This window comes from Convolutriloba macropyga, chromosome 2 (assembly GCF_964194025.1).
Source record: "Convolutriloba macropyga chromosome 2, txConMacr16.3, whole genome shotgun sequence".
Lineage (NCBI taxonomy): Eukaryota > Metazoa > Xenacoelomorpha > Acoela > Convolutidae > Convolutriloba > Convolutriloba macropyga.
Genome location: NC_134469.1, coordinates 17,231,949 through 17,248,147, shown reverse-complemented (window position 1 = coordinate 17,248,147; position 16,199 = coordinate 17,231,949). Strand labels below are relative to the sequence as shown.

General features: G+C 33.6%; 2 protein-coding genes across 4 annotated transcripts in view; one reads left to right on the top strand and one right to left on the bottom strand.

Moving 5' to 3' along the window:
• LOC142357315 (metal cation symporter ZIP14-like) overlaps positions 1–16,199 on the top strand; it is a 339,525-nt gene that overhangs the window by 11,363 nt on the left and 311,963 nt on the right. The window lies entirely within an intron of this gene.
• LOC142357308 (uncharacterized) overlaps positions 1–16,199 on the bottom strand; it is a 77,090-nt gene that overhangs the window by 10,128 nt on the left and 50,763 nt on the right. Inside the window, exons 19-21 of the mRNA XM_075408955.1 lie at positions 12,663–12,825; positions 2,895–3,118; positions 1,257–1,473 (exon numbers count right to left, since the gene is read on the bottom strand). Of these exons, the coding sequence (XP_075265070.1) occupies positions 1,257–1,473; positions 2,895–3,118; positions 12,663–12,825 (604 nt within the window). The remainder of the gene's footprint in view (positions 1–1,256; positions 1,474–2,894; positions 3,119–12,662; positions 12,826–16,199) is intronic.

Here is a 16,199-nt window from a genome sequence, read left to right as displayed (position 1 = left end):
ACAGCAAAAAAATTTCACGCTACGAAACCACTCGCTTTTTCGCTCCACTTGTTTCGGTGTGACCAAAATCACTACTCCAATTTGACTTCAAGAATCATTAAAATATGTGAACAGATCTTAAAAAAAGACAGCGCCTCAATACAAATCAAACTCTTTGTATTGTAAAAATGAGAGCGCCTAAATAATAGCCATTTACCAGGCTGACGGCGGCTATAAAAACTTAATAATTGCAAAATCTAAAAATCATATATATATATATATATATATATATATATATATATATATATATATTGTGCCAAATTGTATAGTTATCTTAGTCCAGACCCTGAATAATTAAAAGACCGTTCTCGACCAATTTGGGAAGAATACCACTACAATTAAAGTACCTAGCTTCATTTAGTCAACTATTGTGGCAATATAATCCAGCTGCGATAACTGCTTTATCTTAAAAATCGCAAAAATTTGTAACTATTTTGGCATTTTTCCAACTGCTTTGAAAGATGCGATGCTCTGGTGCAGTGCCATTTAGTCTTGCACCGGTGCTGCTTCTGTACAGAAATAGATATTTCTTTAATTTTATATTTTATATTTTTTCACATTTGCTTAAAAACATACCTATGAAAAGATTTTTGCGCGAACCATGAAAAGAGCATAACTTTGAAAGAACCCTTCCTGACTTAAAATGCCTGTGAAAAGATTTTACTCAACCCATGATAAAATTTGGTTGAACTCATGAGAAGAATTAAACTCCAATTAAGAAATAGACGTCAGGCGAACGGACGGTGAACGGTGGGCTTAGGTAGTAGCCAACTGGGGCTTAGGGATGCAACAGGAGGGTTTGAGCGGAGTGAGGGGGAGGGTCAACCGTGGGGGGGGGGGGGGGGGGGGGGTAGGCCGGATTGGAGGAGGGTGGACGGAGGGGGTGGGGGTTGGGGTGGTTTGAGTGAGAGGAGGGTGGATGACAGAGGGTGTAAACTTTTGAGACCAAGAACCACCCTTCACATCTTGAATATGTCTCCTCGAAACAGTTTCGGTGAATCGCATACTTAGAGACTAGTAAGGCGTGAGGCTCTAAGAGAGCTACTCAGACACTTAATGCACTTTGAGCGCTACTTTCTTATCCTGTTTTTGTGGATGAAAAGTCAAATGGGTCAGACGAAAAACCGTTCAAGCGTTCAAGGGAATTAATAGAAAAAAGGTGCGAACTATCTCGTTGAAGCCCAAGGTTCAACGACAAGACAGTTACACAAACTGACCAAATAGACAGAGTACAATTGAGAGAATGAACTCCCAGTCACTGTAGTAGTTTGCACTCTCAGTTTTCCTTGTCTTCACACTCTCGAATGTGATTCCTCTGGCTGTCTTGAGGAACAGCATCTCCATCACGAGGAACACCCGCATTATGTACACTGTGCCCCCCACAGCCTGGTTGAACCTGTTCCAGAAGGACAGTCTGGCACATGTCAGTACTAGCTGAAGCATCATTGATGCCATTAGCAATCGATTTTATTGGAAGATGAATTCAAAACTGGCTTTTTGAGAAGTATTTGAACTGCATCTAATTTTTTATCCAGTATATCGGGTTCGTACCTAATTGATTCCATAAAGTACACTATGCATGTACGAATAAACTGAATAAATTGCTTGTGTACTCACGCGTCTATAAAACATCCCGTAGAGATTGATTCTTTTTGAAAAAAAATTTACTGACGCCTTTAATGTATTCTGCTTGAAAAGATATCAATCGGCATAAAGTAACTCAACATGAAAGAGCCTGGCCTGGATAAAACTTTATCTCCAACTAATTTTGCACAGGTGGAGCAATTATGTTACTTGAAATAAAATTGCATAACCGTAGATGCAACACCAAAATCAACAGGAAACACAGCTTGTGAAGAAAACAGGTCAAGGGAGGGGGAGCTTAAATGGGGAGTTCAATAGTGTGCTTCAAATAACCACATTAGAGGTTAACATATACCGCTGTTCAGATTAAAATTTTAAAAAAATTAATGACAACTCCTGTAGTCTATAAAAATGTTTACATTCTACATTCACACTTTCAAACTGCCATAACGTTGTACATTTAATTGTTTAGAAACAATTTCGATAAGCAAAAATGCTTTTCTGTTTATAACAGTTTATGGAAACCGAGAACCGTAATTTTGAAAGCAAAAAGGTTTTAACGAAAAAATTTTTAAACAAATTTGATACTCAGAAAAGTATTTTGCCAAATTTTTCTGACTTTTTTTTCAATTTGAATGGATGAAAACCAAAAATTTTCCCGTGATGTGAAAAAAGGTTCGTAACGTTACAGCTCAATGTAAAAAAGCACAAAACACATTATTTCGACTTCTAGATGACACGAAATTTGCTTCTCTTTCGGCTTCTTAAAATGTTTTTATTTACAGGTTAGCTGGTAAAACTTTGCATAACGTTTTCATGAAGTTATTGTTGACTAAGCAAACTGTTCAAAACGACAGTTTTTTATCAGCTGATATTTGATTCTTTCAGTTCTGCTTTCAAATTAATTTTACAACTGTATACCCCGCACGCACTTTTATGCTAAATAACGATTTAAAGGAAAGATGGACTAGATTGGATAAAATTTGATTAATTAATTTTCTGCAAAAATTTGGCACTATTTTTATCTTCAATTGACCGACCCATTACAATATTTTTGGCGAAGAACTTTATCTGATGAAAGACAAGTGTGTGAGCAAAGTCGACCAAAACCAGCTTGTGCTGGACTACTGCCATATTTAACCGCCAATTGTCAAAATGTGCCCGATATTGTGCACCAGTCTATTCATGGAGTCCCGCTCTTGACTAGGTTGACTTCACATGGCATAATTTTTTGAACTTATTCTCTTATTAAGATTAGGTGGAAAGCCTACACATGCTATGCGCAGTAAGATGATGAGGACAACCATGGGCACCAGTCTCTTCCTGGCAGCAGAACCCTCCTGGTCCAGACCAGTTGCAGCCAGTCTCTCTATCGGTTCCATCTTCCTATTGACCCTGACCTCATTCTGGTTGCGCATGTGCTGGATATCGCTTATATTCAGCTCCTGCTCCTCTATGAACGGACCTTCTCTGTACCGGAGAATTTTAGGTCGATCTAAAATTGAAAAACAACATCTTGCATCTTTTGTTTTAATCATATTTCTATAGTAGAAATATTTCTGCTTGTAGTATAAGGACCAAACTATTCAGATGTTTAAAAAAAGTGATTCTTAAAACATCAATGTGTAACCAAACGTTTTCGTTGTGCTCATAAAATTTGAATTTTCAATTTACAGATTTTAAAAAGTGGCAGAAATTGTTCATAAAGAATTGCTCATCATTTTTCCTTTTTGCCCAATAGCCGCGGTACAACGTCAGGATAGGAGTCTGAACTGTTTTTTTTTTCAAATCGTTCTCTTCATACAAAGGCAAGCTAGTTGAGGCAACACAGATTAACTTTCTCCGTTTCATTAATGCGTTTTCTTCCACCATTGAAGATAATATCAGTTTCCTTTTCAAGAAATATTTTTCAAAGTCACTTAAAGAAATATGTAGAACCGTTTTCAAACTTCCCATGCTGAATATTACAATCTATGTTTGTTATTATAACAACACTATGATGAGTGGGGATATGTTTTTAAAGGCGACTCCAACCACTTATTAGGCTGTAAAAACCCCCCAAAAAAATGCGAAACACGCATTAGTTAGTTTATTTATCCGCCCACTGAGAAAAAAAACAGTTTGTTCACGGGGATATGAAGAACGTTTGTTCAATTCGAAGAGTGCTAAATACAAGTTTTCTATCAAAACAATTTTTAAGTTTCATTACAATAAATAAAGTTAATGTAAATTTAACTTAAGATTATCTAAACTCAATTAACTGTTGAGGCAAATCTGGCTTTTTTCACTTTACCTTAAATGTATCTCAAACCTTAACGCCTTACTACCTTAACACAACCTTAACTTTAATATAACTAACCTAAAAACTCAGTGAACGCTTTATCCTAACTGTTGAGACAACATTTCCTTAATTTACCTCAAAATTGTATTAACTTTACCTTAAATTTAAGGCCTCACTGCCCTAACAAAGAAACCACAAGTTTTCTTAACTTACCGTAAAACCCCTTATTTACCTTAAAATTACCTTAAAGTGTTAAATTAACGGTTGACGTAAATTTAATTTTCTTTACATTAACTTTACTTGATCTCAAACTACGATTTTATCTTAAGCGTAAAATTACACTAAACTTAAAGCAAACCAAGTTCAGAAAATTTTACCTCAACAGCTAACGTAGAAGGTTAAGATAATTTTCAGATAGGATGGGGGAAAGTTAAAATTTTTTGTTGTGGTATTGTTACGGCTTTAGCTCTCATAATCAAGTTGAGGTAAATTGAAGGCAAGAGTAAATTTAAAGTAAATTGAAGTGTGTTCAGCAAGGGTTAATCTACTTGAATGGTTAAGCTAAAGAAATATTAATAAATAAAATGATCCTTAAAAAAGATCAGAGCGAAAAATGACATCAAGCACTCAATTCAGTTTAAATTACACGACCGAATGAGCAAAAAGAAGACTTGAAGAAATCGTGACGTCATATGGTCGTAACGAAAGTCTTGATGAAAAAACAAAAATCAAAGCTGTGCTGAAGAGTTAAACAAACAAAAGACAACGCTATCAACCCCATCAAAAGTAGAGCTCTCATAATAGACCATTCAAATACGAAAACGTCAACGGAACACTTCAAAAGTCAACGAACAATTTTATTTTTTCCCTTTTTAGACAAGGGATATCGAAGTAAATATTTCCAGCAACGTTAACGTTGAAAGTTTTTTACAAAATGGTAGTTTATACACCAAACGCCAGCTGTGAAGAAAACTACTGAATGACGAAGTAAATGGACAACAAACAACCTTTGGCAAAAAAACTGTTTTTACGATGTCATCGAAAAAATGTGTCATCACAGCATTTAAAATAGAATAAATGGAATCAATAGATAAGAAGCAGACATCAACTTTAATGAAAAAACCAGTATTCGCGTAAAAAAAATCATCAAAAAATGCAAGAAACAATCAAAAGTAAGAAAAAAAAAACAATTGTCAGAACAAAAAACTTGTTGGCAATCAACTAAACCTTTAAGTCAATTATTTTATGCGTAACCAAATTAATCATAAAAGTTCTCAAAGATAGCTAAACGACCAAGCAACAAAAAAACAATTACCAAAAGGGGTAAAATCCGAAAAATCCCTCATTAGTTTTTGAAACAAGTTGTATGAAAGACGTTAAAATTGTCAGATGTTGTAGAAAAAGATTAGAAACATTCCCAAGTGATTATTAGAAAGCCTAAAGAATCGCTACTAGTGACATTTAGTTGCAGAACAACAAATCTAAAAGAAATCGAAAAATAAAAAAAATCAACAACAAATTTTGAAAGCAAGCAAAACGTGTGAAAGTAGTTAGAAGCTTCATTTTTGAGGTGTAGTTAAACATGTGCTGAAACCATTGAGATATAATTTAATATATATCTTGAAACTCATTAAGATCTATTATTGATGAGACTCAAACACTCAAAACAAATAACCGACAAAGCTCAGGCGAATTGCTCTCAAACTACCGGCAAGCACGTAGCTTCGTCAGTAACCAGCTACGGTTTAGTGAGGCTAGCTTCAGCTTAATGGAAAATGCGTGAGGCAAGGGTAATAAATGATGACATCACAACACTTAACAGCAGCTGAAGTGCGGCATCAACAAAGGAGTTAAGGAAAGAGAGGGAGAGAGAGAGAGAGAGAGAGAGAGAGAGAGAGAGAGAGAGAGAGAGAGAGAGAGAGAGAGAGAGAGAGAGAGACAGAGAGATAGTGTGCGAGAGATAAAACGTGACGGAGAAAAAGAAAGAAAGAAACCGAAACCAACAGACAGGGAGAGAGAGCTATAAATAGTTTTTATGATGAGATTCGACTCTGCAGCTTCTTATTTTCTTAGCTTTGTTAGTAACTAAATCATACAGAAAAAAAAAAACTGAAAGCGCAAAATTCAAAAAAGTTGCTATATTTAGCAGCAAAAAAATGTCAAAAACCTTTTTCTGTCTCTGGAGTTATGTCATGTTACCCCTCTGTAAGACAAAAAATATTCGTTGGTCAGTAATGATCTTTAAACTCAGAAAAAGGCCAAAAAAACTCAAAAATATTAAAAACAATTGTTAATTTTTACAAAAATCTTGCTAAATTTGCAATATTAATATCTTCAGAATTATTTCATTGTCTCAAGAGACTATCCAGTATCCCTATGTCTAGCCCTAAATAGTTTGACTGGCTCAAACAGATCCATTAACTTGAATCAATAAAAATTTTTTTAAATTTGAAATTAAATTTGATAAAAAAGACAAGAGTCAATAAATTATAAACCATTCTATTATAATCTGTTAAACGTAGAAACCATGCAGAGGTTTAAAATCAATCCTTGGAGGAGGTCCCTGGATCTCTGGTGCCGGGTAAAAACTTAAAAACAAAAATTTAAAAAAAATACTCAAAAATTTTGAAAAAATTGAAGATGCATTTTTAAAATATTGCTTAATTTAAAACCCTAAATTTGCTTTCTCAAACCTTAAAGGATGTTCTTTGGCTCTTGAGGCTAGAGAAACGTAAAAATTTATTTAAAAACTTACAAAAATTGCGATATTAAAATAATGAAATCTATTCTATGGCCAAAAACACATTTTAGTAACTTATTATCAAACTGATAAGTAGATTTTCTGGCCTCTGGGTCCGGAAAAACTTGAATAATGACAAATAATGTCAAAAAACATGAAAAAAATGCAACATTTGTCAAAAGACGCCAAAAGTCGTGATGTTAAAATTCTGAAAACAATTCTATTACCACAAGAATTTATGCAGTAATTTATTAGACGAGGTTCTTTGACACCTAGCGCTCAAAAATTCAAAAAAGGTCAACCATTTTGAAAAAGCTCTAAAAATTGTAAAAATTAGAAGAGAATGTTATAATGCGTGTTTCTGTTTGGATTACCAAAACATATAGTTCCTGAAATGGTCAAAGTACTTATGTCTTTGAAAAGACCTCATCAACTTTAACCAGCCTCAATTGTAGACTGGTCCCAAAAGTTTGAAAAATGACAAAAAACACGATAAAATGCAACATTTTTGGCCCAAAAACTCCTAAAAGTGACCATTTAACCTTAAACTACGGCCTTGTCGATAGCCTCATCACCTTAAGCACTTAAAGGACTACTGAAAGCTGCTAAGGGCCTCTAATGAAAACCACCGGGCGCTACATGTTTGTCATTTAAGAATCAAGGCTCAAATGGAACACGAAAAATTGGTCAAGCGAAAAATCGCTTTAAAAGAGACCAACAGCACTAATATAATTGCTACAAGCTTCGTTTGAGATCAATTAAACACTAGAATCCAAAATACTCACTAATTTTAAGATGACGGATAGCTTTTAAGTCGTGAAAAACCTTTAGTCGCCTATTGAGGAGTCTAAAAGAATGGAACTAAGCAATGTTTAAATATTAAAGCACTCTTCAGCAGTATTGAAGCACCCATTAAACGTCTTTAAAAATCCTATAGATAAAGTAGAGAAGATCAGCGGGAACAGACGTCAATTTGCCGCACGTGAAAAATTTTGTGTCAAAAAACTGTTTAACTGCATTTCTTAGCACTTCATTTGACAAGTATTTTCAAATAAGTCCCGACTTAAAACTATTCGCTTTTTTCCCTCCTAGTGCTCCAGCGTGATGAAAATGACCACTCCAATTTGACCTATCGCTGACAAGAAACATTTGAAACAAATGTGAACAAATCTTGAAACATACCCGGCAGATTGGCGGAAAATAGCCGCCGTTGATTCCAATAAGCATGATTGGGATTGAAAGAATAGAAGATATTGAAAAAAGAAGATTTTTGTACAAAAACATTTTTTAAGTCCGATTTATTTTGATGGCATTTCGTAGTTGAACATAACGTACTTCTGTTTCTTAAAGAGAGGCTACAGGGGCTACTATCAATACCAATAAGTATTAGAGATGGTAACTAAGAGTTATTGGAACGACGTTCAATTAGCGGACATCTAAAACTGGGCCTTATGGGCTTATCCCGTTTCTACTTCTGACTTCAATTTTTTATACTGACTCTTTTCATTTTGAATTGCTTTGCTGAGCAACTGGTGTTCAAAATCACTTTTAGCAGAATGAGAGAAGAGAGAAACTAGCCTAGAGAAGTCAAAAAGATATCACGCAAAATGTTGAAAAAGCGGCAAAATGAGGTAAAGCGAAACATTTTCTTATTCGACGAAGTAAAAAAAATAGCAGGACAAGTCCTGACGTACAATTCAAAGAATTTTCATTGACTAAACAGAAAAACTAGACCTAGAATGGACTATGAGTGAATTGAGAAAACCATTTTAAAAAAATCAGATCAAAAAATAAGAAAAAAAACAAAAAATCAATTTCAAAATGCCGCATGTGAACAAAAAACCACTAGCGAGAAACCGAATTTTTGTTCAAAACACCATTTTCGCACTTTACTTTAAAATTAGAGCGAAAAAAATTCACGCCGCAAAACCACTCGCTTTTTCGCTCCATTTCCTGTTTCGGCGTGACCAAAATCACTACTCCAATTTGACTTCAAAAATCATGAAAATGTGTGAACGTTTGGCAACGTTAAAAAAGCTCCGAAATAATTAGAATCACCACAATCCTGATAGGCTGAAAATTTGACAGGATTATCAATTGCCCAAAATTTCAGGATTCTGATCTCAAAGGTCATGAAAGAAAACGGCAGATAATAATCTTAGAAATTAGGTTGAATTTTTCAAAAAAAAAGCTTAAATTTAAGAACCGGAAAATTACTTACAATTAGATTTCTAATAACTGCATTAAGACAAAAACAACAAATACTTTTTCCTCGATGTATATATTCCAGACATGATTTCATACTAATTCAAAAATTAAATTAACCATAGGTTTAGACAAGCAACAGAATAATAATCAAAGGCAAACAATTGCTTAAAAACAACACCAAGGCCTGAAGAAAATTGCAATAAACAGTGATAAGTAGAAATTCTGGAATAGGTTTCCTAGCAAAGTCCTAGGAATAAATTATGATGAAATGAATTGCAAACCAAAGAAATGACGAAAATCTAAGAAAAAGCTGAAATCAGTCAATTTTTTATTAACTGAAAAAATCATTATAACCAGTATAAAAGTAGGTGTCAGGACAAATCTAGAATGATGGAAACTACAATGTGAAGGATAAGGACACCAGCCAAGGAACGCCGTAACGAAGACTAATTCTTGATTTTTGAAAGTTAAAAACCAAATTGAAAAAATCAAAAAACGAATACATTTATTTCATTGCTCAGCGTTTGAGACATAGAAAAGACAACGAGTCATTCGAGACAAAGATCCATCCTCCTGAACAGAACAAAAAAGCAAAAGTCAAACATACTAAACATTTTGCAAAAAGAAAATGGTCGAAAAATGTTTAAGATTGCATTTATGAAAAAAATCGTAACTGTTTTTCAAAATCTTGACGCTAACAAATAATTGAATTTTCATTTAAACAAAATTAAAGTCCCTCATGTTTCACAAAAAGACTATTTCTAGTAATTAAAACCAATATACAGACAAAAAAAACAGGAAAATTGGGAAAAACTACCAAAATCGGATTAGCATATGTACAATTTTATAAAACAAAATTACATCGAGGTAGAAAGAGGCGTTGAGTATACTAACTGTCAAAGGGAAGTTGCCATATTAACTGATTTCTGACAAAAAAGACGGCTGCAACAACCAAAAATGCAGAAATTAATAGAAAAAAGCCAAAAAATAACTAAAAATTCAAAAAAATATGTGTCAATTTTGAACTTGAACGGCATTTTTAGGCTCTGCAAAATCAATTTCCCAGGTTTACTTTTACATATAGCATCAAATAAAAGTCATTTCTACAAAAAAAAAACAAATTACCAGCAAAAAATGGGCCACTGAGACGAAAAAACCGCTAAAAACGGTTATCTATAAGTGCCATTCAGTCAAAAACTACTTTTCAAAGTAAAAAAGTCATTCACTAAACGCAGCGCATGATCAAAAAACTTCTCTCGCTCAGAAAAAATTAGTTCACACGGCAATTTTACTCACTTTCGCTTTTAGGTCAAAACATCGTCTGAACGAATAGTACTTCCGGTAAAAAAAAACCTTAAGAACATAGCCGGAAGAATTCCGGAAGCGACTCGAAGCACCAAAACTTCACAAAAAGCTGAAGCCATAACCTTTTGTATTAAACCATTAACTCATTACCTCCGCGGGTCTGATCTAAAAATCGATGAAATTTAAACCACTGTCACCAAGAGAAAGAAAATGCAGCAAAATTTTATTATTGAGAACGTTTGGTAAAGTTTAAAAAGTCTGAAATTTTTAGGATGGTCAAAAAACTGATAGCCTGACAAAGATGACAGGGCCATCAATTGCCCTCAGATAATTAATGATTCTAATCTCAAGAAGATCGCGAAAGCAAACGGCAGATATAAACTTTTCAAAAATGACAGGAAAGTCAAAATTATTCAAAAAAGAGTGCTCAAACTTAAGAATCAGAGAACCACTACAATTAGATTTCTAATCACGGCAATTAAGACAAAAATAATACAAGATTCTTCTTTGTTGTATCTATGCTAGACAACATGATTTCATTCTAATTCAAAAATTAAATTAATCATAGAAAAACAAAAGCAACAGAATAATATTCAAAGGCAAACAATCGTCTAAAAACAATACCAAGCCCGGAATAAAATTGCAATGAATAGTAACAAGTCGAAATGTTGGAAAAGACTTTCTAGCAAACTCCCAGTACTGCCTTATTTTGATTTAAATCAATTGCAAACCGAAGAAACCAAGATCTAAGAAAAAGCTGAATTCATTCAATTTTTCAACAACTGAAAAAACAATATAACGAATACAAAAGTAGGTGCCAGGACAAAAATAGAACTATACAAACGAGAATGTGAAGAATATGGACACAATGTTAGGAACACCGTAACAAAAAGACCAATTCTTGATTTTTGAAAGTTAAAAATCAAATTTAAAAAAATCAAGAAAAACTAGTACATTTCATTGATCAGCATTCGAGACATAGAAAAGACAACGAGTCATTCGAGACAAAAATCCAACTTGCTGAACAGAATAAAACAAGAAAAAGCAGAATTCAGACATACGAAACAATGAAACATTTTGCAAAAAAGTTGTCAAAAAACATTTAAGACTGCATTTATGAAAAAAATTTATGTTTTTTCAAAAACTTAGCACCAAAAAACGATTAAATTTTTATTGAAACGAAATTAAAGTCTCTCATGTTCCCCAAAATACTATTTCTAGTAATTAAAAGCAAAATACTAACAAAAAACTGAAAAAAATTTGCAAATACTACGAAAATCGGATTAGCAAATGTACAATTTTATGAAACAAAATTACATCGAGGTAGAAAGAGGCATTGAGTATATGAATTATCAAAGGGAAATTGCCATATTAACTGATTTTTGACAAAAAAAAACAGCTAAAAGATCCAAAAATGAAGAGATTAATAGAAAAAAGCCAAAAATTAACTAAAAAATCAAGAAATACGTGCCAATTTCGCATTTGAAACGCAATTTCAGGCTATGCAAAATACTGTGCTATCAATTTCCGGGGTTTACATTTCAACATAGCATCGATTAAAAATTATTTCTACAAAAAACCAAATTACAAGCAAAAAAACTCGGCCACTTAGACGAAAAAACCGCTAAAAACGGTTATCTATATGTGCCATTCAGTCAAAAACTACTTTTCAATGTCAAACAGTCATTCACTAAACGCAGCGCATGATCAAAAAACTTCTCTCGCTCAGAAAAAATTATTTCACACTGCAATTTTAATCGCTTTCGCTTTTAGGTCAAAACATCGTCTGAACGAATAGTACTTCCGGTAAAAAAAACCTTAAGAAAACCAATACTCCTCTTCGAGTCGTAAAAAACCAATACTCCTCTTCGAGTCGTAAAAAAAAGACAGCGCCGCAATACAATTCAAATTCTTTGAATTGTAAAAATAGGAGCGCTATAATAGCCGGCTGAGAAGATGAGGGCGGCTATTAACGGCTGAGAAGATGAGGGCGGCTATTAAAAAAAAAGACAGCGCGTCAATGCAATTCAATTTCTTTTAATTGTACAAAAACCAGGCGACTGCCAATAATAGCCCCAGCTTTCGCCTTGTGGCTATTAAAAATATAAAAAACAGTGGTCAGGTTTCGAAAACTGTTCTTGATCCACTTTACCATTACTTTTTTAATGACCACTGAACACTATGTTTTGTTTACTTTTTGTAGGGATTTCTGCCAACAGATCCCTCTTTGTTCCAAGAAAATTAATTAGCGAAACCTCAAATAGAGGATAAATATTTTCTAAAAGTGTGAGTTTTTTACTCAATATGTACCAAAAAAGAAATCAAATTTACCTTTACAAAATTAAGGCTTAACTTAACCCAATTTAAGAGAAAGTTGAGGTAACGTTTACCTAAATTTTGCCTTTACATGAGTTTATCTTAACTCCGCTAAGTTAAAGATACTTGAACTTTATTAGTGTGTTTTTTCCTAATGTTTTCGTCTCATCACCTCGTGAATTTTTAAACCTGGGTTAGATGGTGGCAACCATGCATTGTCGGGGAATTTCCTCTTCCTAGCCATGTTCTGCAGCCTCTTCTCCTGTCTTTCTCTGAACTCATACCTCCTCTGAGCCTTGGTCTGTGTGAACAAAACCCTGTCTCGACTCACTTTGGCCATCTCCGTTGTTGTCTAAATAATTATGTTTTATATATATATATATATATATATATATATATATATATACTTCATTGTGTGTATAACATTACGGGCGTCTACCGGTACCAAATTTTCGATTAAATTTATTAGTTTTTATTGACCGGTAAAATAAAGCGAAAATTTATGAAGGAAGCGGATGAGCGATCCTGTGAAAAGGGTCGAGAGAAGTTTTCACCTGATAACAAGAGACAATCGAAAAACTAAAGTCCATAGCTTATTATGGTTAACAGTGGAAACTTAAATTTTTTGTTCTTATTATTAAATAAATTTCTGTAGTAAATTTCATGTTAACCCCACAAAGTAGCAAAACTAAAATGATGAGACTATAGGCTCGAATGTCCCTATTCATTCATTTTGCTTGCAATATTCGCAGCAAGATGGAATGGTAGTAAGTTTAAGGCATATGTTTTCTTTCATTTTAGACTTCTTGTCTCATTGTCCCCCTTCTCATTGTCCTAGAAAGTTCTCGTTGTCCTTTTGGCTCGCGATATTCGCAGCTAAATGGGAAGATGAGAAATGAAAAATTTTTAGGTTTATACCTCTTGCTCTACAAAGAAAAATCAAACCCCTTACTGCTTACAATATGCGCAGCAAAGAGACAAATAAGATGACAATTTTAAAATTTTTCTAGTGGCAATATATGTCTAGCGATATCCGCAGACAAAGATGTCCTAGATGATTTGCATTTTTAGGTTTTTTAATAAAATAATTTTTTAGAATTATAGAGTCTAAGTTTGCGATATCCGCAACTCTGAATTTAAATTAGGTTAGGAAAAGAAATAAACTCAGTTTTTTTTTAAATTATGTCGAGGTCTGCGATATCCGCGGTCATTCACATTCACATTCACATTCACTTTCAAACATTCATATTTTTTTGTTGTTATTCTATCTCTTGTCCAAATTGTAAATATTAGATTTCATTATATTGGACCAAAATGCATTTGAAACCCTGATAGAAAATTAAAAATTGGTAATGTGTTCAAGGAAAAAAAAGAAAAAGAAAGAAAAAGGAAAAGGGAGGAAAAAATTTCAAAATGAGTGCAAACAAAATAATCTTGCAAAACATCAGATCGATCTACAAAAATTTGAACGAGTTTGAAGTGTTGATGAAACAACAGGAGAGTCAGCCTTTAGCAATATGTTTGACGGAAACGTGGCTCAAGGACCAATCTAACACAAAGTGCATTAACCTTGATGGCTACCAGAAGATTGCTACAAGCACCCGTAATACTTCTAAAGGAGGAGGGGTTGGGATCTTTGTAAGGATGGATTTAAAACAAACAATTATTAAAAAGTTTGGCAGTACCAGTATTCAAATTTTAACTGTGAAAATCAACACAAAAAATGGCAAAAGTTTTTTATTAACAGTGATCTATATCAAACCGAATACAAGTATAAATGAAATATCGGAAACTTTTCAAATGTTTTTTGAAGAACTGACTCGGGAACCGGAACAGTTGCACATTGTTTGCGGAGATTTTAACATTGACCATAGTAAAAAAAACAACAATACAGAATTAAAAGACATTGTGAGTTCTTACAACTTAAGTAATATGTCAAACGCTGGGTATACTAGAGAAAGCGCAAAGTCGAGAACTAATATTGACGTAGTTTACTGCTCGAAGAAAGTAGAAACTGAAATCATCAAGTCAGCTGTAACGGATCACTATAATTTCCAAATCGTGTTCTCTGACTACGTCGGAAAAGCTGTACCACAGAAAAACAAAGTTTACAGGGATTGGACGGTTCTTGAAAACCACTTAGTTTTAGAAAAAATGGTTTTTAAAATAAGAGACAAATTAGGCAGACTTATGTCGCACTTTTATGCTTTGGATTGTGATCTTGCATTTAAAAAGTTCCAAGAGGCTATCATTGAGGAAGTTGACAATTATATTCCATTAAAAAAATCAAAACCTTCTCAGCAACAAATTTGGATTGACAACAGCATAAAAAATTTAGCAGCAAAAAAACAGAGCTTTTTCCAGACCTTTTTGAGTTTTGAGACATAAAAATAATAAAAACAAGGAAAAATTCAATAAAATCAGGAGTAAGCTGAGAAAGAAAATAAAAGAGAACAAAAAAATCTATCATCAGAAAATGCTGCACAAAAACGCAAAAAACAACTCCAGCAGCTTTTTTAACACAATGAAAACGTTGAGTGGAAATACACGAAAAGAACAAGAAGAGTTGACAGAGAATCAGATTGAAGATTTTAACATTTACTTCATAACTATCGGAAAAATTTTATCGAATAAATTAATTGATCCTGGAAAAATTGGAAGACGAAAAAGAGTTTTAAACAGCATGTTTTTGACCTCAACAAATGAAGCCGAAATATCACTAGTCATTAAAAAATTGAAAAATAAATACAGCACTGATTGTCACGGTCTCAATAAATTTATACTTAAAAAAAATAGAATATGCTATAGTTCCTACATTGACGTTTTTAGTCAATAAGTGTTTCGAAAAAGGAACCTTCCCAAAATGTTTGAAAAAAGCAGTAATAATTCCAATACATAAGTGCGGGAATGCTTCCGAAGCTCAGAACTACAGGCCAATTAGTTTATTACCAACGATTGGAAAAACACTAGAAAAAATACTCTGTGATCGGATTACTACATTCCTCGATAAATACGATTTGCTTAATAAAAATCAATTTGGGTTCCGACAAAAAAGAGGGACTACTGATGCACTAGTTAATTTCCTCGAGGGAATCAGAGAAGACTGGGAAAATGGATTTAAAGAAGTAAAGGCTGTCTTCATAGATCTGAAGAAAGCATTTGATACAATTGAACAAAATTTGCTCCTGGAAAAGCTAGAAAACATAGGAATGAGAGGACATGTACATAAATTACTGAAATCCTATCTGAGTGACAGACAACAATGCGTCAAATCGGTTGAGTTTAGGTCGGAATTCTTACCAATAGAATATGGAGTGCCGCAGGGCTCGGTGCTAGGTCCACTGCTCTTTCTAGATTATATAGATGATATTCAGGATTTCTGCGGTGACTCAACTGCAATTTTGTTTGCTGACGACGCTGTTTTGAAGCAAAATGCGTATTCAAGTACAGAAAAATTTGAGAAGTCAATCGATTCTGTCGCCGACTATTTTTTGCGAAACAAACTGACGCTCAATTTAGAAAAAACGCACCTTGTGAATTTGAACGCAATCAGAAAATCTTCTCAACAAGAGATATTTTTGCAGAATGATGCGATCAGTCAAAAACGTCTTTAAAATACTTAGGAGTACATATTGATGAAAAACTTAATTTTAATAGGCATTTCCTCGAATTATGTGCAAAACTGTCCAAATTTTCTGGATTGTTTTATAAGTTGAGATCAATTTT